Source organism: Taudactylus pleione, unplaced genomic scaffold, assembly GCF_031769625.1.
Source record: "Taudactylus pleione unplaced genomic scaffold, aTauple2 ptg000018l, whole genome shotgun sequence".
NCBI lineage: Eukaryota > Metazoa > Chordata > Amphibia > Anura > Myobatrachidae > Taudactylus > Taudactylus pleione.
The window spans coordinates 16,308,697-16,334,264 of NW_028284420.1; the positions used below are offsets into that span (position 1 = coordinate 16,308,697).

General features: G+C 44.1%; 1 protein-coding gene across 2 annotated transcripts in view; it reads right to left on the reverse strand.

Moving 5' to 3' along the window:
* LAMA5 (laminin subunit alpha 5) overlaps positions 1-25,568 on the reverse strand; it is a 179,125-nt gene that overhangs the window by 81,921 nt on the left and 71,636 nt on the right. The window contains exons 10-22 of one of the 2 annotated variants that reach the window (XM_088442785.1): positions 22,533-22,667; positions 21,702-21,764; positions 20,998-21,138; positions 17,636-17,773; positions 16,432-16,566; positions 15,251-15,385; positions 13,427-13,564; positions 10,266-10,315; positions 9,438-9,537; positions 9,299-9,348; positions 6,769-6,874; positions 5,757-5,856; positions 5,041-5,197 (exon numbers count right to left, since the gene is read on the reverse strand). In XM_088442785.1, the coding sequence (XP_088298911.1) occupies positions 5,041-5,197; positions 5,757-5,856; positions 6,769-6,874; positions 9,299-9,348; positions 9,438-9,537; positions 10,266-10,315; positions 13,427-13,564; positions 15,251-15,385; positions 16,432-16,566; positions 17,636-17,773; positions 20,998-21,138; positions 21,702-21,764; positions 22,533-22,667 (1,448 nt within the window). Of the gene's footprint in view, positions 1-5,040; positions 5,198-5,756; positions 5,857-6,768; positions 6,875-9,298; positions 9,349-9,437; positions 9,538-10,265; positions 10,319-13,426; positions 13,565-15,250; positions 15,386-16,431; positions 16,567-17,635; positions 17,774-20,997; positions 21,139-21,701; positions 21,765-22,532; positions 22,668-25,568 lie in introns of both variants that reach the window. The other variant, XM_088442777.1, reaches the window with a different exon arrangement.

Sequence of the window (25,568 nt, forward strand, 5' to 3'; positions counted from 1 at the left end):
GACACCATGGATCCCAGAACTGGCATTGTTGAGTGGCCTGACACCTGGCGACTGTGGAGGCATCTGCGAACTCGTAATGTGGAGATCTTTTCTGAAGTCAGAAGTATTTTCTGCTGTTGAGAGTCCAGTAGGGCTTCCAGATGAACCATCCTCTGTGGGGGATTGAGGGAGGACTTTTTCCAATTGATTAACCACCCGTATGCCTGTAGAAAATCAATTGTCAGTTGCAGGTGGTGGCGAAGCCAATAGCAGGAGGTCGACCAAGTATGGTAGCAACCGGACACCCTAACTCTACAGCCGCCACGATAGCCATAACTTTGGTAAATACCCGTGGAACTGAGGACAAGTTTAAGGGCAGAGCCCGAAACTGGAAGTGTTGCTGAAGTATAGCAAACCTGAAATAACGCTGGTGAGAGGGCGTTATAGGAACATGTAGGTATGCGTCCTGAATATCCAGCGATACCATAAAATCCCCAAGTTCCATAGCCAGTATGATGGAGCGTAGGGTTTCCATCCTGAACATTGGCACCCTGAGGAATTTGTTCAGGGATTTGAGTTTGAGGATAGGCCGATAAGATACATTCGGCTTCTGAACCAGAAATAGAGTAGAATAATAACCAGTCCATCACTGAGATAGCGGGACTGGCACAATTACCCCTGCTTGCAGCAAGGACTGTATGGCTTTCTGGATCTGTAATGCCTTTTTCGTGTCTGAAGGAGGGCCTGTGCAGAAAAACTGGTGGGGAGGTCTATGAAGAAATGAGAGGGCGTACCCATGAGAGACCACTTCTCTTACCCAAGCATCCGTGGTGGTTTGACACCAGCATTGGGCGAACTGAAGAAGTCGGCCTCCCACTCTGGTATCCCCCAGAGGGAGGCCCGCCCCGTCAGGCTGCGGGTTTATCCTCTGGTTTAGGGGCAGGGCGTCTTGTGTTCCAGGCCTGCTTCTTAGGTTTGGCGGCTTTCTTGGAAGCTGACTGTTTAGGAAAAGACTGTCCTTTGGGCTTTCCTTGGGGACGAAAGGACCTAAAGGAGGAGGTTCGGGGCTTTGAAGAGGCAGATGCTGAAGGCAGAAATGCCGATTTCAATGCTGACAACGTATCAACAATCTTGTCCAGGTCTGGGCCAAACAAGATCTCCCCATTGAAGGGTAAGCCTTCCAGGCCTTTCTTAGAATCAGCATCGGCCCTCCAAGACCGCAGCCACAGGGTACAGCGAGCAGACGTGGCCGAGCCTCTGGAGGTCAGTAGACTGGCATCCAGAGTAGCCTCTCCAATATATGCATCCGCATCTCGAATGTGACCCACCAAAGACACCCGATTCTCAGGAGCTTCTGAGGGAAAGGAGTCCTCAAGTGCATCGGCCCAGCTTTCTATAGCTTTAGCTACCCATGAAATAGCCATGGGCGGGTGGGCGGGCAATAGCCCCTGTAAGATCTATTGATTTCAGGCTTCCACTTTCCCATCTGTAGGATCCTTTAAGGAAGAAATGGAAGGCATAGGTAACGTAGCACTTTTAATTAAATGTGTAACATGGGAATCCACCGCAGGGGGTGATTCCCATTTTTTACAATGAGCCTCAGGAAATGGGTAACATGAGGCCAAACGCCTTTGAGGTTGATACCTCTTACCAGGTAGCAGCCATATGTTTAACTAGCTAATCTGACAGATGGAATTCTGCGGAAGTCACCTTTATTCTTTTAAACAGAGGGTGCTTGGATTGAGGGGCTGGCTCGTCATCCTCTATTACCAAGACAGACCTGACAGCTCACACTAAAGCAGGAATATTAATTTTTGACCGAGTCTCCAACTCCTGCAGAGGGGAGTCGGGGTTAGAGACATCAGCAACCTCTCCGTTGTCCGATGACATCTCAGACTCTGAGAGCTGTGTGGATTGACGACAACATAGTACGCTTAACTGGCTTGTGTAGGGATGTCTCACCCTGCAACATGCTCTGAAGGGTAGTAGAGGAAGCCGCCAGGCTCTGCACTGAAGTAGAGAAAACGTCTACCCATGGTGGAAGCACAGGAGGAGTCTGCATGATCTGTTGTGGCAATACCTGTGAGGGAATAACTGTCTGCCGTGGTAAACCCATATGGGGAAAACAGCAGGAACCATTAAGCGGCCCGCAATGGAGGTCAGAACCTGAGAAAAGGCAGCCCAAGGGGGCTCCTGTACCGGTGCTGGGGGGGTTGAGGTGCCTGGTGGATTATAACACCTCACACATAATCCATCCCGAACCAAATCTTCCTCACTTAAACCTGCAGAACATAATCTGCAAGATAGCAGAATGGGTGCAGAAGTGTGCTGGTTACCCTGGTCAGACATACAGACATATCTGTAGAGTAATACAACACACAATATGGCACTGGGTATAATGCAACCACGAGTATGTAGGATACAGTAGGAGAGCAATACACTGGCCCTGTCTGATGCTTGGGTAAACTGCAGGAGCCCACAGCCTAAGTAAGGCACAGTGCACCACACAACCATATGTGACAAACCTCACAAATATGTCTATAGATGTGAGGTATAGGAACCACCCTAACTACACCTGTTATAGGGCAGAATTAGAAAAAAGGTATAGATATTTGCTGACAGTAGAAAAAAAGACACAGACAGGCAGCGCTAGCATAAGTCACATACAATGCAGAAATAAAACTGCAAACTGGCACTACAATCAACTACACAGACTCAGTATCTGGTAGGCTATAGCGCTACATACGCTAACTCCAGGGAGAGGTATGTAGGGGGACCGGACCTTGCATTACCCTGAAAGAGCTGGGACTGTGCCACTGAAAGAAAATGGCCGCCAGAGACCTCAGAAGGGGCGAGAACAGCTCAGAGAAGCAAGACCTCAAAGGAAAGGCGCCCTGAGCTGAGGGGAGGAGCCTCTTTAATGGGGAAGCTAACCTCCCCTTGCCTGTGTTTAACCCCCGGGACACTTGTTCCTGCACCATTTGTCCCTGGTGATTTAGTGGATCGCGGTGGCTGGAGCCTGCCTCCACACTCAGCACCTTTAGTCTGTCCCCTGAGACCGGAGGTATGCCTGCCAAAGTGCAGTTCACCACAAGTGGTGACCCGCCTTACCTGTCCCCTTAACGTCCGGCTGCAGTCTGAGTCTTTCCACGAGGCCAGCTAGCAGGGACCCCGGGATGCCCACCAAGATTCCCAGCCTGAACTGACGTCGCGGTGCCAGAGCGGCAGCGCAGACATCTTATGGACAGTCTCCTGCTGCGCGCTCTAAGTAAATAAAAAGTAAACAAAAGAAATCATAAAATAAAAAGCTTTACAGCTGCCTAAGCAGCCCCCCCACATAATGGGGACCCGGTTCCAGCCGGGCACCAACGAAACTGAGGTGCCTTTGGCTCGGGGGCGAGGTATAGGGAGAGTGAACCAGTGCATCCTGGGAGCTGAAAAGCTTTAACTGCGTGGTGCCCCGATTCCTGATCCACCACCTACACCTCAAGGTCTCCCTGTGGAGCCTATGGACCCTGAAGAAAATAATAATAATTCAATAGAAGATTTTATCCAAGGGGTGACTAATCAAGCTGAAGTTCCAATAGCATAGCAGAACCTTCATAAACATGTAGGTCTTCTAAGTTTGCTTGTACTCAAATGACTGTATCCCCGTGAAGTTGGAATAATTGGCGGTGTCAGAAGGAGTGATTGGGATGCCAGAGGTGGTGAGCATTAATCCACGACCGGTCTGCAGTCAGACGCTGCAGGAGATGCAGCGAGTGCAATTCCGACTGGTATATAGAAGCCGCTTTGGATGCAGTGGGAAGCGTGGTTCTCCTGCTTAGATCGCGCGCGGCGGCAAGTACCTGACGTGTTTCCCTGTGACTCCAATCACTGCTTTGTCAGAGGTATATGACGCTGTCTACAACTTTATTATTTTTAATTGGATTACAAATTAGCTTGTATATCATTCCCAGTGCTGTGCTATATATCTCTCTTCAGGAAGGTGGTCATAGAGAGTCCTCTTCTACAACAGTCCACCTCCACATTAGCTTCAAACGGAATAGCACAAACTTGATTTTTGCACAACTCTGTTCGAAGCTGATGTCATTGGCAGTGGGTGTGTTATAAACCCGTTTGTCATCCCTCAAAGATGGCGGGACGATCAGGACAAATAACTTCTATATAACCTAAAACACACATTTACTAACAGACAATTTATGATTTGTTTTTTTAAGTATTAGTAAATTTGTGATTTAGCCCCAGAAACACTACATCGATGTTGATCGATTTTAAAATGATCAAAATCTATTAACATCGTCCTTTATTAAATATACCCTTATGCATTTTTACAGCACATTAGCAGTTTAAATGTTTAAAATCTGCTTGGAAATATGGTGCACCTAAACCACCTGCAAATGCTGACAGGTGTAGCTTCATCTACTTACAACAGCCATAATGTAGACTATGGCCCTCATTCAGAGCCGCTCGTTAGCGGCAGTACGCTCGTTCCGAGCGATGTTCGCACATCTGCGCATGCGTACGGTTTTTAGTACGCATGCGCGAACCAGTCAGTGCGGCCGAAAATCGTTTGTACGCTATATAGCGAGTGCCTGCTATTTTGAGTGACAGAATGAGGCGTATGTGGGTGGTAACAGGGGAAGGTGCTTGAAAACGGGGGAGTGGAATTCGAACGCAGGCGTGCTTAAAGGTCAAAACGGGCGTTTTAAGGGTGTGCATAATTAATCCAGCAGCGTCATTGACCACGTCACTTGGTTGTTTTAAACTCAGAACTGCTCGCAAAATAGCGGTTGAAAAAACCAACCACAAGAATAGCGAGCAGTTCATACGCTGTACGATGTACTCGATTAATCAAATAAATAGCGGACATGACGTATGGTGAGAGCGGCCAGGGGGCGTTTTTATCAAATAAACGAGCGTATGTTTTGCTCGCTCGTTCAGACTTAGAGGTGTGAACAGACTGCAATTTGCGAACGGATCATTTGAATAGCCACCCCTTGTTTTTGAACGAACGACCGCAAATAGCGAACGGCTCTGAATGAGGGCCTATGCTTTTACCTGATAGGGAGACATTTGTGCATAGCCTCTCCAGCTGAAATTTTCAAATTCTAGAGGGTTGTAACCAAAACGGACTGGTCTTCCATCTGGGGTTCGTCCATCCTCCACTTCTATTCTCAAGTGGTGCAGATCCGGGAAGTAATACCCATTGATTGGTCTGTGAGGCAAGGCAAATTAATTTTTTATATTTTATATTTTTATATATATATATATATATATATACACACACACACACACACACGTATACCCAATTAGCCCTAAATAATCTGTATTGTATCCGTACCCAGGAAAATAATATTTTAGTTATGTAATACATAAAAATTGCCAGCTACATGTATGTATTTTCATTTATGTAAGTGAAATACAGCCCATGGTGGCAGCCATTCTGTTTGACTGCAAACCTCAGCAGAGACAGCTTGGTTTCTGTTGTGAGAACATACTTGCTACAGAAACAGATGTACAATTATCCTAAAGATGCCGATTTTAGCTTAAACTCTGACAATCGGTAAATTACACTTCAGATCATAGTTTGTGTTCAAATGAACCATCATAACTATGGCTGATTTTGTAGTGAACATTTGCAGTTGTAATTTGACAGCTGCATCTGCCTGTGTGAGCAGACTATAAAATACATATCCTCTGTTAGTCTTGTACATATGCGAATATAAAATAGATCCACCATTACGTCTGCTGCTCCTAACCGAGCAGACACTTACTGGTTACACTGGGATCCCTCTACATTCTCACGGCAGTGGCATTCGCCAGTCCTCACGTTGCATGCTAAGCCAACTGAGCCTCCGATGTCACACTGGCATCCTGCAGGGGGCAAACACCTGGTGAGTTCATTCTGCCAAGCTCAGCTGCCTAGCCCCTAAGGAGGCAGCAAGAAGATATTTATAGGGGGCTTAGCTTTGGAATGCGGAGGAGACATCCGCTCTCCTAACAGGGAATTAAAGAGGAATTTTCAGATATCCAATTAGAGGGGAATTCATCACCCTGTGAGATACAGGGTCTTGTGTCAGGACTGAGAAAATTGTGGTAGTCACATGGTGAAAAAAAAACGGATCCAAAATGAGAGCGCTCTGGGAGTTTTACCCTTTCAGCAATTATAGCCACCACTAATGTCCAATCGTGATATGTGGATAGGGGTCTCATCATTACTTTAAATGTTGCTCAGGTTACTCCCCAAACTAGAACACTATTAATTAAAGGGTTTGTTAACGGACCTAGAATTAAAAGTGTAAAAAAAAAAAAAATACTTTGACCTTGTGGTGTCTGTAATAACGGAAACACGTAATTAAAAGATTATATTTCTTCAGGGAATGCTGTGAACTTCAAGATCAAATGGAAATACACTCTTTAAAGAGAATCTGTTGCCAACAGACAGTGGAGGTAGCCATATTGGAGGCAGGACTAATATGTGTAGCACTTTACTAGGAACCAAGCACATAACCAGGTCATCTTGTCACTTAATAAAAATTGGTTCAGCCCAGAAAATGGTTGCTGTACACGGTCTACAGGTGATGTAGGTGAAAGGTGCTATTTAATCTTTGTACAGCTTCCAAGTTACAGGAATGGGAATTAATGATTATACAAATCATTTTGAAACATGAAGAACAAAAGCAATAATATAACATCCGGGAAGGATACAAAAGTAAGTCCAGGCCTCCACTACAAATAACCCACTAAACAATGCAACCAAATGTTTTGGACAGAGGAGAGGCCTACCCTGACATCCAAAGAAGCTGTCAGTGTTCAGGTTGTAGTAACCATCTTTGCACTTCTTGCATGATCCACTGCAGATATTAGGCTTGCAGAAACATTGCCCAGTGACCTAGCAAACAAACCATTAGTTAGCACAAAGAACACAACAGTAATGAAAATAAAAGGGTGTTTACCGTTATGACAATATTTAACACATACGAGCACTATGGCGCCTTACAAATCAACAATAATAATAAGTTTAAGTTACTAGAAGAGATAGCCAGTCATTGAAAAACAGTTTCGAAGGTACGGACACATGAGGCTTTAATACCTGGAGACCTCTTTACCACTAATGTGAAAGCAGCCAGCACTCTGTATCCATGGAAAGTTAAAATCAACAGAGGAAACTGAAACAGAAGTTGGGAGGCATGAGGTAACCACCAACTGGACAGCCAGACACAATCAATCAATCTTGTTTTCTGGACAGTCATCTCTGTAACAGATATCAGAAAAACGATAGGATATCTTCCCCCTCTATGTCAACACAGCATTTCCCTGAACCAACATCTGATATCACACATGCACAATAGTTTATCCATCACCGCAGATAACCTCCACACTACAAGGAGCCTGATAAGTTTCTTTAACTGTTATACTCAAAACTCTCCATGCACTTGTGTCTGGTTCTTCATATGCTGATGATACTAGTTGTCCTGTCAGTGTCCGGCCCCTCACAAATTGGGAATACAAGTTCTCCTGTCGGTGTCCGGCTTTTCACACACTGGTGATACTAGTTCTCTTGTCAGTGTCTGGCTCCTCACATGCTGGTGATATTAGTTCTACTGTGTCTAGCTCCACAGAATTGTGATACAAATTCTCCTGTCAGTGTCTTGACCTTCACACACTGGTGATACTAGTTCTCCTGTCAGTGTCTGGCTCCTCACATGCTGGTGAAATTAGTTCTACTGTGGCTAGCTCCTCACATGCTGGTGATATTAGTTCTACTGCGTCTAGCTCCACAGAAGTGTAATACTAATTATCCTGTCAGGGTCTTGCACCTCACACACTGGTGATACTTAGTACTCCTGTGAGTGTCTGGCTCCTCACACACTGGTGATACTAGCTCTCCTTGTCAGTGTCTGGCCACTCACACACTAGTGATACTAGTTCTCCTGTCAGTGTCTGGCTCCTCATATGCTGGTGATATTAGTTCTACTGTGTCTAGCTCCACAGAAGTGTGATACTAACTCTCCTGTCAGTGTCTGGCCCCTCACACGCTAGTGATACTAGCTCTCACCCACTCACACACTAGTGATATTAGCTCTCCTGTCAGTGTCTGGCTCCTCTCACATTGTTGATACCAGTTCTCCAACCAGTGCCTCATATGCTGACGATACTAGCTCTCTAGTCAGTCAGCCTCCTTACATGTTGGTGATACTATTTCTCCAGCCAATGTCAGTCTTCTCACATGTTAGTGATACTAGTTTTCCAGCCTTCTAACATGCTGGCTGAACGGATTCTCCAGACAGTGTCTGCCATTCTAACATGCTTTATACTAGTTCTTCAGTCATAAAAAATCCCTTACTGACTGGTGCTATTTTAAGAACAAAATCTGTACAGTGAAAGTATCAAGAAGGCATCTGTAGCAAATATACTTGTAACCTCGAGACCCTGGAATGAATAAGGGAGTTTTTATATTGAAATTAATAAAGAGAATGATGAGGAGAAAATATCTATTTTAAAAACAATGTCATACAGATGTGTCCTCATACACTATTGCTGCAGTCACACCAAGCAGCCCCTATTGGCGCACCACGTTCCGTACATGTCTGCTTGCGCCAATCGACTTTGCATCTTTTTCTCCCGAAAATGCGTCTTAGTCGCACAAGGAGACTGCACTGCTTAATTTGAAATGCAACATTTTTATTAGTGTGTGCGACTGAGTCTGAATCTGCATATGAAGTGCTATGATGCAGTAACAGCGGCTTTTTTCCACGCCAAGTTCTATTGTGCTTCATTTACAGACTTACAGTCGCACACAGATATACAAGTGTCACATATCAAACGAATCAGTGCAGTCTCAAGGGTGCAGTCACATCACATTGCGACAGACACGTTTTCGGGTGAAAAAGATACTTGGAGCAAGCACAGTCGCACGGGACCTGTCAGCTCACTCACGCCAGGCGTCTCGTGCTGCATGGCGTATAATTAGGCTAGGTATATGAGGACACATCTGTATTTATAGGTTTATCTGTGCTAGAAAAAGCAATGGCTCTCGCATGTCTTAAAAATTAGTAATCAAAACTATATAGCTTTAAAAAAATGACAGTATATTGTTATATGATAGTATAATATTATGGCCACTGTGTGGTCCTGTTTTTTTTTTACAATATTGATACTACATTTAATCTCAGGGAAGCAACAATATGGGAAAGCACAGAGAAGATAGAGAGATGTAAGATTACCTATGCATAAGAACTTCACACATTTATAGATACAATACAAAAGTGCATTTGGTACACTATATACTGAACATGCATTGTGCTGCTCTTACCTGCTCACATTCTCCAACACCATTTAGTGTCCCTGAGCCACAGTCACATCCTGCACAGGGCAGAGAGATATATGGTATGAGTATTATTTTAGACTGGTCCTAACATCCCAGAGTTGGAATAACATGCAGTTTTCCTTACGTTTGCAGCCTTGCGGGTTTTCAATGGCCAGGTCCCAGTACAGGGGTTTGCATTTGTCACAAGCTGTACCCTCAACGTTTTTCCGGCACTCACAGGAGCCCTGAAGAAAATGAGAGAACAGGATGAGGGTCTGAAAGATCCATAGGGGGCTCCACATACTTCCCCCAAGAGAGGGGAAAAAGAAACAAGCATCCCAGTATTATCAGAGGAAAGACTGCCACCCAGCTTCCTGAGACGACTTCTCTCCTCCCACGGCACAGCCTAGCTCTCCCAACACCTTTAAAGGACCATAACCCCATTGGTAACCCTTCTGCTGACATTAGGGTCAACAGAGCACGGAGGTTTTAATCAACACTATCTTCCCTCTGTGATCTCCTCCTCCACTCAGTGACACATGTCATCTGATGCCAGTGCTGAGTGCATTCCGCCTGCTTGCTCCAGGAAAACAGCTGTGACCCTACAGTTGGACCCTTCTTCATTCTTCCTCTCGTGTCTACACGTCATTGCAACACTAATGCAAGTTCACCATCGTCTCCTGTTCTAAGGATGTTCTACAAGCAGCTCCTCCCTCCCCATTCATATTAAGGTTTCCCATTCATACACATTGCACTATTATAATATGCTGCATCATTAAGTAGCAACATCATAACATTTACAATACTACACAACATAGCAGCGCCAGCTTACACACACATCTGCAAGTACTAACGCATGGTATCTGCTGCCATTGTAAAAGGAAAAAGTAGTGGATGCAAGGAACAGAGACAAAATAAAACTTTGCAGAAGGAAAAACGGACACAGTAAAGTCCTAACTCGATCTTATCTCACCTCTGGAGTATTCTCGCTGACAGAGGTAGAACCGGCTGGATTGCAAGGTCCTACTGAATGAGATAAAACATACAGTTAGCTGTGCAGCCTAAAGTTGTTTAAGCTTTCACTATTTTATAGAATATTTAGTTTTTGTTAAAACCATAAATAAAGCACAATAAGCACCAACAAGTAACATGAGGAAGTAAAACATATGCTAGAAGTAATCATGATTAGAAAATAACTTGTAACCTCTGATGTAGTGTATTACATTCCTATAGGTCACTATTACAAATGACAATTTAAAATTTAACGAGCATTTAATCAGTGATAAGCAACCTAAGACATGTCAGTGGCCTCACTGGGCGGCCCTCTGACCTTCAAAAGGCCCGCACATTACTCTTAATCTCATTAGCAAGTTAATTTAATACAGTTAATCAAAGAAAGACACCTAACTGTAATAACATAACAACAGGCAGGCCTTTCAAAAAAGTTTTACAAGCTGTAAAAAACAAATCACAACAAACCAGGAAAGAGCTGGGGGGTTGCACATGAAGCATTGAAGGGTTGCATGTTGCCATCATTGTATTGGATGGTGCTTGTAAAACTTATGCAGTGCAACATGCTAACCTAAGACGTTGCCCCTGACAACCAAAGTGCTTACACAATGGCCTATGCTGTTAGTGCACCAAGAGAATAATCAGCATGTCTGACTGACACGGCACTGAGGAGAGACATTACATTTCATTTAGAGAATAATAGCATACATAGTTTATACAGTAAATAATCAGTAATATATAATGCATATACACATTTGTAAAAACATTTTGCAAACTGGAAGGTTTAGAAAGTATACTGTATGGTTATTATGACTGTTCCTGTGTGGTGCATCATGCACAAGTGTCTATATAGACTTGGTGCCCACTGGTATCTCTTATGGTCACTCTAAGCCTGGTGAGGAGAGGGAAGGAAATGCAAGAGATAGAAATGCTGTGTTTTGTTTCCCATGTAATATTGGAATCAGTATGACAGCATCCCATAAAAATGTCCCCATAAAAAAGGATAGTGGCAAAAGTAAGCAAAGCAAAAACATGGATGACTCTTGAATTCCTCAAATCGTTGGCCTGACTAGTACTTTTGAAGGATACTGTAAGCTACAAAAGTTTTGTCCACACAAATAAAAATCGTGTGTTAAAATATGATAGCATCTGGAGCAGATGGAACAAAATAATATAAGAAATAGGCAGCGAGAAGAGCTTCATCTCCTGTCTGACACTTGTGAGCACTCAATCCATATAGAGTATGGTATTCTCCACAGTGTATGGTATTCTCCACAGGGTACGGCATTCTCCACAGGGTACAGTATTCTCCACAGGGTACAGTATTCTCTACAGGGTATGGTGTTCTCTACGGGGTACGGTATTCTCTACAGAGTACAGCATTCTCCATAGGGAATGGTGTTTTCTACAGGGTACGGTATTCTCTACAGGGTACAGTATCCTCTACAGAGTACAGCATTCTCCATAGGGAATGGTGTTCTCTACAGGGTACGGTATTCTCTACAGCAGGGATGGGGAACCTTTATTCTGCCGAGGGCCATTTTGATATATATAACATTATTCGTGGGCCTGGTGCAGGCCGTGCCCCCTGCATGTGACATCACACAGGGGCAGGGGCACAATCGCCGATGATTACAGCAATGCCCGGAGCATCCTGAGGATGCTCCGGGGAGCTGTAAGGGCAGCAGTGTGACCGTCTGAAGTGTCCTAAGGACCCTCCAGGCGGCACTGCTGCATAGATTCTGGCTGCAGTGTTCCATTCTAGGCTCCCTGATAGCCAGATGAGCCTAGAAGAAAAAAGCTCAGAGGGCCAGACCGAATGATTCCAGGGGCCTTATATGGCCCCCCAGACAGGAGGTTCCCCATCCCTGCTCTACAGGGTACGGTAATCTCTACAGGGTACGGCATTCTCCATAGGGTACGGTATTCTCTACAGAGTACGGCATTCTCCATAGGGTATGGTGTTCTCTACAGGGTACGGCATTCTCCATAGGGTATGGCATTCTCGCCAGAGTATGGTATTATTTACAGAGCAGCTTCATGTATGTATAGTATGATGCTTCAAGCAAGGCATACCGTATTCTGGCTTGCAGTAGTTTAATCAAAATAGCAGGACATGTAGTTAGGAGAATAACTGAGCAGTGGAGAATGCATACAATCTAAAATGTACATGATATTAATATAGTCCATAAACATACTATAATAAACTGGGATCGGTATGGGATGCCGGCGCTCGGGGTCCCGACGGTCAAAATCACGAAGCCGGCATCCCAACAGGGTTAGGATGTTGGGATTCCGGCGCTGGCATCCTAAACACCGGCATTCCATGTGTCGGGATACTGAACATATCCCAATAAACTTACTTAGTAAAATTACTATAATAAGAGCTTACTTGCAAAGTACATTGAGACATTGCGCGATCTGTTTCCTATGTACTGTAAAGGTGCGTATCCACTAGCAGACTGTGAAAGACTGCACGATTACGACATTGTAATCGTGCAGTCGTTTCACAGTCTGTGCTGTGCCTACACTGAACGATCAGTCGTTCAGTGTAGGCACCCTCCCTCATCCCCGAACATTGTTATCGGCAGATTGACCAGCATGTTCAGGCGATGATAGATGTCAAAAACGACCAGCGGGCACGTGCATTGCTGGCCATTTTTGACATTAAGCTGCCCAATTTGTGCCCGATTAACAAGCAATTGAACGATAACAATGTCGTCATCGTTCTATCACTCTGTTTAATCGGGTAGTGGATACCCGTCTTTAGAGTTTTCGTTTTCATGTTAGGCTGCTGGTTTCGGACTAAGCTATTGGTTTGTAGCTTTATACAGAATCCTTAAAAAACAAAAAGTTGATTTAAGTAAATAAAACATTTGTAAGAGAACACAGCTTAATTATATGTATGTTAACAATAAAGAAATAAATGAATCAAACAATTGTTTTAAATTTTTGGCAGATCATTTTGCCACTTATTTCGCTGACACGGATGAAGAGAAGTGGAGGTGGTGGACGTTCTCTCTATGGCAATGGGAAGAACGGCCTGTGCTAGTAAAAGGTGCCTAAGGATGCAACCAGTAAAATCCAGGCCTGTTTACACACAGTGTCAGCTTTCTTTATTACCTTCACAGTTTGGGAAACCATAGGTTCCACTAGCACAGGTGTCACATCTCAGACCTGTGACCCCGGGGCGACACCTGCACTGTCCACTCTGTAAGTCACATGTGCTATGGAGGGAACCCTCTCTGGAGCAATGGCAAACTAAACAGAGAGAGAGAGAGGTTTTTAATTAAAATAAAATCAGGCATACTTTCACTGTCACTTGGGATATCACTGATGCACACCTCAGGTCCCAATGGTTCTGTATTACTGGTTATTCTGCAGAATACAGAGGCCAGCCTCACATTTCAACCTTATGAGAGGAAAGTGTGTTTGGGAAATGCATTACAATCAGCTGAATAAGGTTCAGCATTAATCTGAAATGTATGCATCTTAAAATACATAAATCTTAGTGTTCACTCTAGCTCCGGCGGCAGGCAGGGCGCCGGAGCTAGAGAGGGCAGCCCGAAAAGGGGGCGTATCTATAAGACGCGTCCCCTTTTCGTCACTCTTGGGGGCGTGCCCGGCACTTACGGACACACCGGGCAGCCCCCAAGCGCTGCCGACAGGGAGAATAGATGCCCGGCGCATGCTCCCTGCATCTATTCTCCGGTGGTAACTGGGTAACATTTCCCCACCCGCGGGACACTGCGACCCGCGGGTGGTGATGGCACCTGCAGGCTGTGAGGGCAGGGCGCTTTTTGCCCTCCAGAAGGAGGGCAGGGCGCCGCGCCCCACTAAAACAGCCTAGCGGGAACGCTAAATCTCATCAATATGAAGACTATGAACCGTATTCAATTAGAAGTGAAAAGCCGTTTTCGCATTGTTTTTAGCGATAATTTCAGAGGTTTTTTTTACTCCGTATTCAATTCCAGTCCGTTTTCGCCTATGCAGAAAGTCAAGGCACTGAAATAGGAGGTACTTTTTCTCCACAGAATAGAGGGAGAAAAAAAGTGCAAATTCTATATTTTGGGGTACAGATGTTGGGAAACCACCCAGAACCCTTGGTACACCTCCCAAAGTACAATTCACCCCAAAAAAAGATAAAAAAAATTCCCAGAACACCCCAAAATATGCCTTTGAAATTTGGGGCGAAAATGCCAAAATTGGGGGGACAACTTCAAACTCTAGCGAAATAAGCTTCTGTGGGTGCTCTAAGAGGGGGCCAAGTGTTTTTGTGATTGCAGGTGCTTGTATGACGGAGGAATTTCACTTTTACTAAAACATCATTTACAGACATTAAAATATGCTAGTACCCATTTTCAAGCACCCCAAATTTGATGGGATTACTTAATGTCTCCAAAAAATACTGCCTTATGTCATTCTTCACCTCTTTTACCTAGACGCTAATAGCAAACAATTACCACCTTAACTAGTTCAATTAGGGCTAATACTAAACTATCATAATGATTTCCGAAGTCAGCCCTTCTTTTTCAGTGGTACATAGTGATTCCCCCAATTCAACCTGCACTTTCCGCCTGCTTCACATTTGCCGGGTCCCGTTTTCGCCTGTCTTGGAATTGAATACGGAGTAAATCGGCAGCGCGCACTATAAGTTTCCGCCTCCAAAACACGCGATGTTGGCGAAAAGTCCGGCAGGCGAAACTTTTTTGCAGAGGCGAAACTAATTGAATACGCCCCTATAATTGTGAGCACTGTAGGATCAGCTGCTGAGACATCATCAAACAAAGTTATTTTCAATCAGATCAGAGGCAGGCAACCTGTCATCCTCCAACTGTCATGGAACTACTTGGCCCAGCAGACCCTGCAAGCCAGAGCTACATTATGGAAGAAAAGAAGATGTGTTCTCCCCAGTAGACAATATGGGTGTTTGCAGTGCAGACTCACGAGTACAGCTGGGAAATCCATAGAAGCCAGGAGCGCACTGGTTACAGGTGGGTCCTGTGTAACTAGGGAGACAATGGCAGTGGCCTGTTGGGGTACAGTTATTGTCCAATGAGCCCCGAGGATCACAAGAACAAACTGAAAAGAAATAAAGTGAAATTACATCAGACTTCATCTCACAGGCTGCTAGTCCAGAAACTGCAGGCCACACATATATTGCCCTTCAGAGGTCAACAAATAAATATCAAAGGCCATGCTAGGTAAGCAACATTTATAGGAAAACCATTTATTTATTATCAAGTATTTATATACCACGTACATATTGTACAGCAGTTTACAGAAAATTTACATCAGTTCCTGTGCAGTGGAGCTTACAATCTATATTCCTTACCACATGTACACACACACACACACACACACACACACACACACACACACACACACACTAGGTTTAATTATTGTCAGTATCGAATTACCTAACCAGTATATTTTTGGATCGTGGAAGGAAACTGGAGTATCTGGAGTGATATACAAACTCCACACAGTAAGGGCCGTGGTGGGAATCAAATTCACAACTTCAGTGCTATGAGTCAGTAAGGCTAACCACTACACCAACTGTGCTGCCCATAGTAGTGTGTTAGTGATGGGGGCTGTTTGCAAATCTTCAAAACATATAGTTACATATCTAGGAAAATTAGTGTTAAAGACATACTGTATATATTAAGGTCGGTTGCCAAAGTTGGGCAAGTTCACACAACCCTCATTTTCTCCCATAGAAGTATGCTATGGAGACACTCCGACAGGGGACAAGCCCAACTTTGCTGAACACTGCTGCCTCCTGTACTTACCTGTACTGAGGCTCTCTGTCGGAGAGCTTCACAAGACCTGTAGCAGAGTTACACACAGACAATCATTAGCAGGCTGTATTTCCTGCCCGTGTATTGGATCATCAACTCCTGCAGCTGTACTAAAGCATCTAAGAAGCTCTCCAGAGTAAATGAAGAGGAAGTTCCATCACAAATGATGGATGGCATAGGGGAGCAACCATCCACAAATGTTATATTCTTAGGGAGGTACAGTAGGCATGAGGTTTTTATAAGTCACTACTGCTCCTTCCCCCCTCCACACACAAAAAAGGAAACTCCTTTAAACTGTCTGCTACTTACACTGTGATCATGACATACCTTGGCAATAAGGGTAAGAATGATATCCCACAATGCACTGTTCACATCTGGGGCCATCATACTCCGGTTTACAAAAGCAACGGCCACTTGGATCACAGCCTTCCGGTAAAGTGCCCACAGAACTGCACCCACACACTGCAAGAGACACATGAGCACCATTACTCCAGCAGATATTTTCAAAGTCCCAAAATTAAAGTTGCACATTGCATTCCTCCCCTCCCAAATGTTCCCAATAAAATAAAAAGGCTAAATTAGATCACACCCTAATGGGGCCATGCTAAGTCCCAATCCACCCATTTATTACAAAAGTATGTTACATTTTTAATATGACACACTCCTTATGGTCACCCGAAATCTATTCCCCCCCAAAAATTGGGACTGCTTTGGGTATACATAAAGCCAGATTCAGAGGTCGTCGCAAGTAAAATGTGGGACGGGTCCTGATGGTTACCACTGTCAGACGCAAATCGGAACATGCATTTGCGATAGGCGTTCCTGGGCAGTGGATGGAGTCAGTGGGCATGTCGGTGTCAGGGACTGTGTTGGAAGATGCAGCTCCACTGACCCCGGCAGCCGAATAACGTCAAATATTCTGAGCAACCATAGGGTTGCTCAGAAGTTCGTTGGTGCGGCCTTTGTGCGTACAACGGTAGATCAGAGCTGCATCCGGTAAGTGTCTCAATAGAAAGCCCATTGGCTGCAGTATTAGCTTAATGTAGTACTAGCGTCTGCGACAGAAGTCACATCTGTGACCATTTAGCATCTACCTCTGAATCAGGCCCAAAGGGGGAGATTCAATTCAGGTCGACGTGAATAGGGTTGGGAAGGAGTTCCCGGAGGTATTCAATTGACCGCCCTGTTAAGCCCGACTACAGGATTTCTGCTCACACCTTGCTGAGGTCCGAGCAGAAATCCGACTTAAGAGCCAGCCGTGATGCTGCCTTCCGGCTTAGGGCGGCACTAAAAGCAGCTGACACTTATGTTGGAGAATGCCAGTGACCACCACTAAACAGGCGCGATGACCGGCAACTCCCAACTAAGTGCAGGGCGTCATGGGGACAATTAAATATCGCCAGGAACTCCTTCCCAGCGCTACTCACAGTGTGCTGAATTAAAACTGTTTCCACAGTGCTGTCACGTACAATATATATATATATATATATATATATATATATAAACACACACACACACACACAAAACTCACATTGGCAAAGAGGATGATTGAAGTAGCCGGGAGCACATTGCTCACAGAACATTCCTTCAAACCCGTCCCAACATACGCACTTCCCGCTCTCCTTGTCACAGTTGCCATCATATACGCCAGGTCCAGAGCACTGGCATGCTGCATGACATAAGGCCGGAGGACAAAAAGATCGACATTAATAGGAGAAAAACAGAGAGTAATGAGGAATACAGGGATGTGAATAACAGAGTTAAGTAAAATAAAGCTCTGTGGGGAACAACAATACATATCACATGAAAATGTAGGTGCGAGCGTCTGTCATGTGCATGTACTGTGTTGTATGTACAAGGTGCAAAACTTCAGAGACGCTGCGCTAATGTTTCCTGGTGACAAGCGCTTTGTGTTTGTGCAGGTAAGCCTACTGTACATGTCAGAGGTGTTCCTTGCTGTACTAAAGGCCGTGTAGCCATTTCCACTCTGCCAATAGGATACGTTTTTCACAGCAGCTGTAAGCTGTCAGAGATCTGGCTATAGTTTACATGGGAATCATTCTGTGTCTTTCCAGTAACACTTATGAGCAGAGTAGCACATTTCTGTGCCAAATGTAAATAAAATAAATAAATCTTTACACACACAAAAAAGTGCCATATACAATATACACAGCGTTGATGTCCCCTTGCTTTTATGACTAAGCCAGTGGTTACAAAACTGGGTCAGCGGGGCACTTCCAGGGGTGTCTCAGGTTCATGGATTCAGGATCAAATCAAATTATTTATGGTCCATGTGATAGGCAGAACTAAAACAGGTGGCTGCCAATCATAAAATATGTTGACAAATAAAAGTGCAACCCTGACCACCACCACATAACTGAATATAAGGATGATATATTTATAAGCACAATTTACTTCATGTGAAAATTATTGCAAAATTTGTCAATAAGAAACTTTTGCTCTAAGGGTGCCATGAAAAAAATGCTGATACTCTAAGGTGCCGTGATTCAAAAAAGTTTGAAAAGCACTGGATTAAGCCATAAATGAGGTCAAATAAAGCATTATTTTAGGAGAAAGCATGCAACGTTGGAAGAACTGTACTACAGTATCAGAAAGCAGGGTTTTGACGGGACATTTAGACTTCTGCACAGTCAGTGGCGGGCTGGGCCGGGGGGCAGGGTGCCATCTGCCCCCCAGGCCGGTACAATTTTAATATTCCCCGGCCGCCAGGCTCCAGCAGGCAGGCAGTGGATGCTCCAGCTCCCTGCGCAGCTTGAGAGAAGATTGGGCCACCGGCGCTGGGCCGGTCCCATCATGTCCCCCTATGCCAGGCCGCCCACACTACCTACCCGGCCGCAGCTACCCGAGCGGAGCTCTGGTCGGGCTAAAATGGCCACGGGAGGGCTGCCGCGCATGCCCACCCGCAGCAGCTCTCCCCATGGGCCTTTGCGGAGTTTGTGAGCCGCAACTCATGGCTCCGCCCCCATCCATGTCCGGTGGACTCCAGCAGCAGCTACAGGGCGTCCATGCGCGGCAAACAGGTAAGGGCAGGGGATCTAGCATCAACCGTAAGGGGGGCAGTGGCACTTGAGTGTGTCACTGTCACACATATATTTTATATAATGGCAATGGGCTGCATACCCCCCTCCCCCGATCTCCCCCACCCACACACTCCAAGTCCTCTTCTTTAAGTGGTAAACTCTCCCAGGTCAGGTAAGTAATTGTCTTTGTAATTTTTATCATATATATGTATGTGTGTGTGTATACATATGTGTATATATATATACATATATATATATATATATATATATATATATATATAATGTGTGTATATATATTATTTATTATGTGTATACATATATATATGTGTGTATATATATATTATTCATTATGTGTATATATACATATATATGCGTGTGTATGTATGTGTGTATATATATATATATATATATATATATATATTTGGAGTATTTCTGTAAACACTGAGTGCCGCCATTCTTGCTGTGTGTGTGTAAGTATATATGAATATATACATATATGTATGTATATACACTGTATTTTTATTTTTTACACTAACTTATACATGAGCTAGATAGAGAGGATACAGTCAGTTTGCCAGCAGACGGGATGCCAGCTGATAAATCCCAGTGTCGAAATCCCGACCTGGAACTAAACATAGGCGTCAAAATTCTGACGCTAGTTTAGATACCGACGCTGGAATCCTGTAGGTATAGCAGGGCGCCTTAGTTGTAAGTCGTGGGCAGGGAGGGTTAGTTTTAGAAACCACGGTGGGGGGGTTAGGCACCACTTGGGGGGGTTAGGGTTAGGCATTAGGGGGGACGGTAAGGTTTAGGCATCAGGGAGGAAGGAGAAGGGGGAGGGTTAGGATACCGACCGACGGGTGTCGAAATACTAACCCTGTCAGGATGCCGGCGCCGGGATTCTGACCGCCGGGATCCTGAGGAAGGGGGGGGGGGGGTTGGGGGCCCCAGAGGTATTAGTGTACCGGGCCCCAAGGTTTCTGTTGCCAGCCCTGTGCATGCTGTATGTTTTATAAATACTACTGGGGTCCTATGTGTTTACTAATTATATAAAATATCATGCATTTATGTTGCACTTGCACATGTATTTATTTAGGTGACATGTACATGTGAATGTCACCTAAACAATTACTACACACGCAAGTGCAACGTAAGTGCCACTGCCAGCATATTTTATATTAGTAACAGACACATAGGACACTTCACTATTATATATTGCAGGGGTCCTCCTATACTATATGTAATTATTTAGGCGATGGAATGATATATAGTGTAGGTGTCTTATGTTTTTGTTACTTATATATCATGCACATTGATATTTATGTAGGTTGTACTTGCACATGTGCATGTCACCTAAATAATTACTACATTTGCCCCCTACATAAATGTCAATGTGCATGATACATAAGTAACAAACACACGGGACAGCTGCAATATATTTCATCCCATCCCATAGATAGCTATCACATATAGGATAGGAACCCTGCTAAAAACAAAGAAATAAAATATTTTCTGCTCTGCAGCGCCACATTACGCAAACCACACCCCCAAACTTATTGTCACGCCCAATTTAAAATTGCATTCGCTGGTAGAAAAGCTGGGCCACTTGCCCTTGTTTGCCCCCCAGGCTGAAAGTTGTCAGCCAGCCCCTGTGCACAGTGCACCTCAAAAGGTTTATTTAGCCTCCCACAAACCTAGAAAGAGATGTGCATGTTGTTATGCACAAATAGACAAAACATGCTGGGATTTGTAGTTCAATAAGAATTTGCAGGGTGTGCATTGGTTGTCTGAGCATGGACTAAGAATTCCCAAATGGCATGAAGTTATACTAGGAGGGTGTTAACAGACTCACCGTGACAGCTGGGACTATAGTAACCAGGAGCACATGTGTCACACGCTTCTCCTTGGAAGTTCTGCTTGCACATACAGACTCCAGTAGCTGGATCTTTACGACATGCATTTCCTTCTGTTCCAGCTACATTACAATCGCAGGCTAGGGGAAAGGCATATATTTTATACATTGTATTTTATGTACTGGTTATACAACATTCTGAGCATCTAATGAGGGAACCCAGATCTGATGCAGGAACAAAGATGACAAACGTTGGTGCTCTCTCTCAGCACACAATATCAGCCATTAAATCTAACACACTGCAAGTATCAGTCTCCAAATATTTCCACTACTGCAGACAATTAGCATCTATACAGCTGCCATATTTACCTTCCCTACTAAGATTAGCAGTTCCAGCTCTGATCGTAGCCTCAGCAAACAGAACATTATAGTCATAAGTAGTCTGGGCAACCCAGAGAAGAGGCAAGAAGTCAATTAATCAAATGTAATATTGGAGAATAATCTTAAGAGAGTAGGGTAAGTAAGGTAGGGTAAGGGCAGAGATTGACCTGAAAAAGGTATTACTGGAATAGGTGGAAAGTATCTGCCAAGTCATGTGGGATTTCAGGAATCATTGTTGTAATGTGGTTTAATAATGTGAGAAATAATTGACTGTTCAGCTACTGAAACAGCTACCAGAAAACAGCAATAAATATTGTCCTTACTTATGAATTCCCCAGCTGGCTGTTTTTGTGCACCTGTGTCTCCATCTGGGTTAACAGGAACAGCTTAAAGAAGAAAAGGAAAAGTACAGTATATTATAAATCTGTAAGAATTACAGCCCCATCTAGTGTCATAAAGCCAGTATTGCATCCTCATTAAATGAAGGCAAAGTAAACACAATAATTGTAATGGTGGATGAGGGAGTATCTAAGCTGGCGCTGTCCTCATTACTATAATTGCCTTCTCAGTAAACTCTAGAAGAAATGCACTGCAAGGCAATAACCCTGCTCTGGTTCTGCGATAGCCTCCCAGCCTTGCTTACTAGCAGAGTTTCCAGCCACTCTTCTGTATCTTACAGACAAATACAGCTTGCTTGTAAAGTACTTAATCCTCTTTCCAGTAACAATATATGCATTCTGATTGCATGCCTAGTCGAATACCTTACAATTTTTGGCTCATATTTCCAGACAACCTTTTTTCGAAATTGAGTTTGAAACTGAATGATTGAAGTTAACAAAATATATCAACAAAATTCTATAACTCAGCCAAATTATCATCCCTGGTAATAAAACTGGAACATAGGTAACAAGGGTCTATAATTTTGTATGTTGGATGTGCCCAGCTGCCGAGATCCATGTGTCTGTACCTCACCTTCTATTCCCCTCCTTACATTAATTACCAATTCTGTGTCAACCATTACGGCCACAACACAACCAATATTAATCACACAAATACACTGCAACAAAACAAGTATGACAGAAGTTCATTTGCCATACAACCATGCTTTATATCCAGCAACATTTAGGTCCATTCTGCAAGCTGAAAAGTCTTACGGTAACAGTGAGGAAAATCTGCATATCCTTCAGCGCAGGAGCCACAGTCCTCGCCCGTATAGTTGGGCTTGCAGTAACATCTTCCTGTCAGATCCTCACAAGCCCCACTCATATACTCGGAGTCACATGAACAACCTGCCGGATAGACAGAAACGGATTTTCATCATATATCACCAACCAATTATGATCCTTTGGCAATATAACTTACTCCAAATAGTAAATTGGTTATACTGTATACCAGTAGTCAGTGAAATGTTAGTGACATTGGGGCCTATTCATTAACCGATAAATGGGCCGGTAACCATGTGGAAATGCTAGATTTCTGCATATTTAGGTTACCGGGCTATTCATCATCAGTGGTCCCAAATAGACCCCCTGATATTCAGCAAACTCTGAAAACTGAAAGTTTTCGGAGTTTGCTTCCGAGAACAAGCGCCATCTTCAGACAGCGCTTGTTCTCGGATCCTCGCTCCTTCCTATGGGAAGGAGTTCCGGGGATGCGAAGAGGGATCTGCCTCCTCAAGCATACGTAGCCGGCATGATGGGGAGGAGGTAAGTAACACAGCTACTTCTGTAGCTGGGATACTAACCGAGGGGACAGCTGCTTTTTGGAGCAGTTGTCCCCGCACCGGAGCAATGATGAATTGCTCCGGTGTCACGTTTCCCCCGCTGCGAGTTGGATACTTAAGTATCCCTCGCAGCGAGTTCAATACTGCATCAACGGATAATGAATAGGCCCCATTGACAGGTGTATAGAGTGTATTGGGTGGTGCTAGTTACAGTAACAGATGTGTGGGGTGGTAGCCAAACTAACAGATTTTATAGCCACAGTAGGGATAGTTACATTAACAGGTATGTATGGAATCAGTATGCAGGTAGCTACACAGAGATATGCATAGTCGGGTTGGGTATATATCCCGGCGGTGCCCATCCCAACGGTCAGAATACTGGCAGCGCAATCCCAATGGTTAAAATACTGATGAATTTTAATAGGTATTCTAACCATAACCCAGTCCTCCTGTAGCCTAGCCCTAACCATCCCCTTCAGCAGCTTAGGCTGGGTACACACTGAAGCGACGGGCATTTGTTCTGACATCGGAACAAATGCCCGTGAACAGTGATTGTGCGTCCACACTGGACAACTTTAATGAACGACTGAACGATCACCGTAACAATGCACTGGTCGCTAGCGACCGCGGGTGCATGCAATCATGCATACACAGTGAGCGATGTAGGTTATATGTTGCTACAAAACTGCATATTGGACAGACATCGCTCCAGTGTGTACCTGACTTAACCCTAACCGTCACCTACCGCAGCCTAATCCTAACTCTAACCCTCCCCATAGTGCCTAACCTTAATACTCAGTGAAAAATAACAATTCACCATCTGGCAGTCTAACAGAGGAATAGGGGTTTGGCAGATGCCAGGAGAACACATCTTGCCCGATTGTGTACTGACAACTCTAAAGTGTGGTGGAAGAGGAATAATGGTCTGGGGCTGTTTTTTCCTGTTTGCCCTGGGCTCCTTAGTTCCAGTAAAGGGTAAACTTAACGCTACAGCATACAACTGTATTTTAGAGAATTGTGTGCTTCCTATGTAGTGGCAACAGTTTGGAGAAGGCCACTTCCAGTTCCTGAATGACAATGATGACTGTGTACAAAATGTAGTCCATTGAAAAACTGAGGGGTCAATTTACTAAGCCTAGGAGATAAAGTAAACGGAGATAGTTACATTGACAAGAGTACATGGTTAATGGAACAGTAGTTACACTGACAGGAGTATATGGTTAGTCGAGCAATACTTCCACTGACAAGAGAACATTGCAGGAGTACATGGTTAGTGGAACAGTAGTTACACTGACAGGAGTACATGGTTAGTGGAACAGTAGTTACACTGACAGCAGTATATGGTTAGTGGATCAGTAGTAACACTGACAGGGGTATATTGTTAGTGGAACAGTAGTAACACTGACAGGAGTACATGATTAGTGGATCAGTAGTAACACTGACAGGAGTATATTGTTAGTGGAACAGTAGTAACACTGACAGGAGTATATTGTTAGTGGAACAGTAGTAACACTGACAGGAGTATATTGTTAGTGGAACAGTAGTAACACTGACAGGAGTACACGATTAGTGGATCAGTAGTAACACTGACAGGAGTATATTGTTAGTGGAACAGTAGTAACACTGACAGGAGTACATGATTAGTGGATCAGTAGTAACACTGACAGGAGTATATTGTTAGTGGAACAGTAGTAACACTGACAGGAGTATATTGTTAGTGGAACAGTAGTAACACTGACAGGAGTATATTGTTAGTGGAACAGTAGTAACACTGACAGGAGTACACGATTAGTGGATCAGTAGTAACACTGACAGGAGTATATTGTTAGTGGAACAGTAGTAACACTGACAGGAGTACATGATTAGTGGATCAGTAGTAACACTGACAGAAGTACACGATTAGTGGAACAGTAGTTACACTGACAGGAGTACATGATGAGTGGAACAGTAGTTACATTGACAGGAGTACATGATTAGTGGAACAGTAGTAACACTGACAGGACTATATGGTTAGTGGAACAGTAGTTACACTGACAGAAGTACACGATTAGTGGAACAGTAGTTACACTGACAGGAGTACATGATGAGTGGAACAGTAGTTACATTGACAGGAGTACATGATTAGTGGAACAGTAGTAACACTGACAGGACTATATGGTTAGTGGAACAGTAGTTACACTGACAGGAGTACATGGTTAGTGGAGCAGTAGTTACACTTACAGGAGTACACAGTTAGTGGAACAGTAGTTACACTGACCGGAGTATATTGTTAGTGAAGCAGTAATTACACTGACAGGAGTATATTGTTAGTGGAACAGTAGTTACACAGACAGGATTATATTTGCTAGTGGAACAGTAGTTACACTCACAGGAGTATATTGTTAGTGGAACAGTAGTTACACTGACAGGAGTACATGGTTAGTGCAGCGGTATTTACATTGCTAGTTACAGTAAACAGTAGTATGGA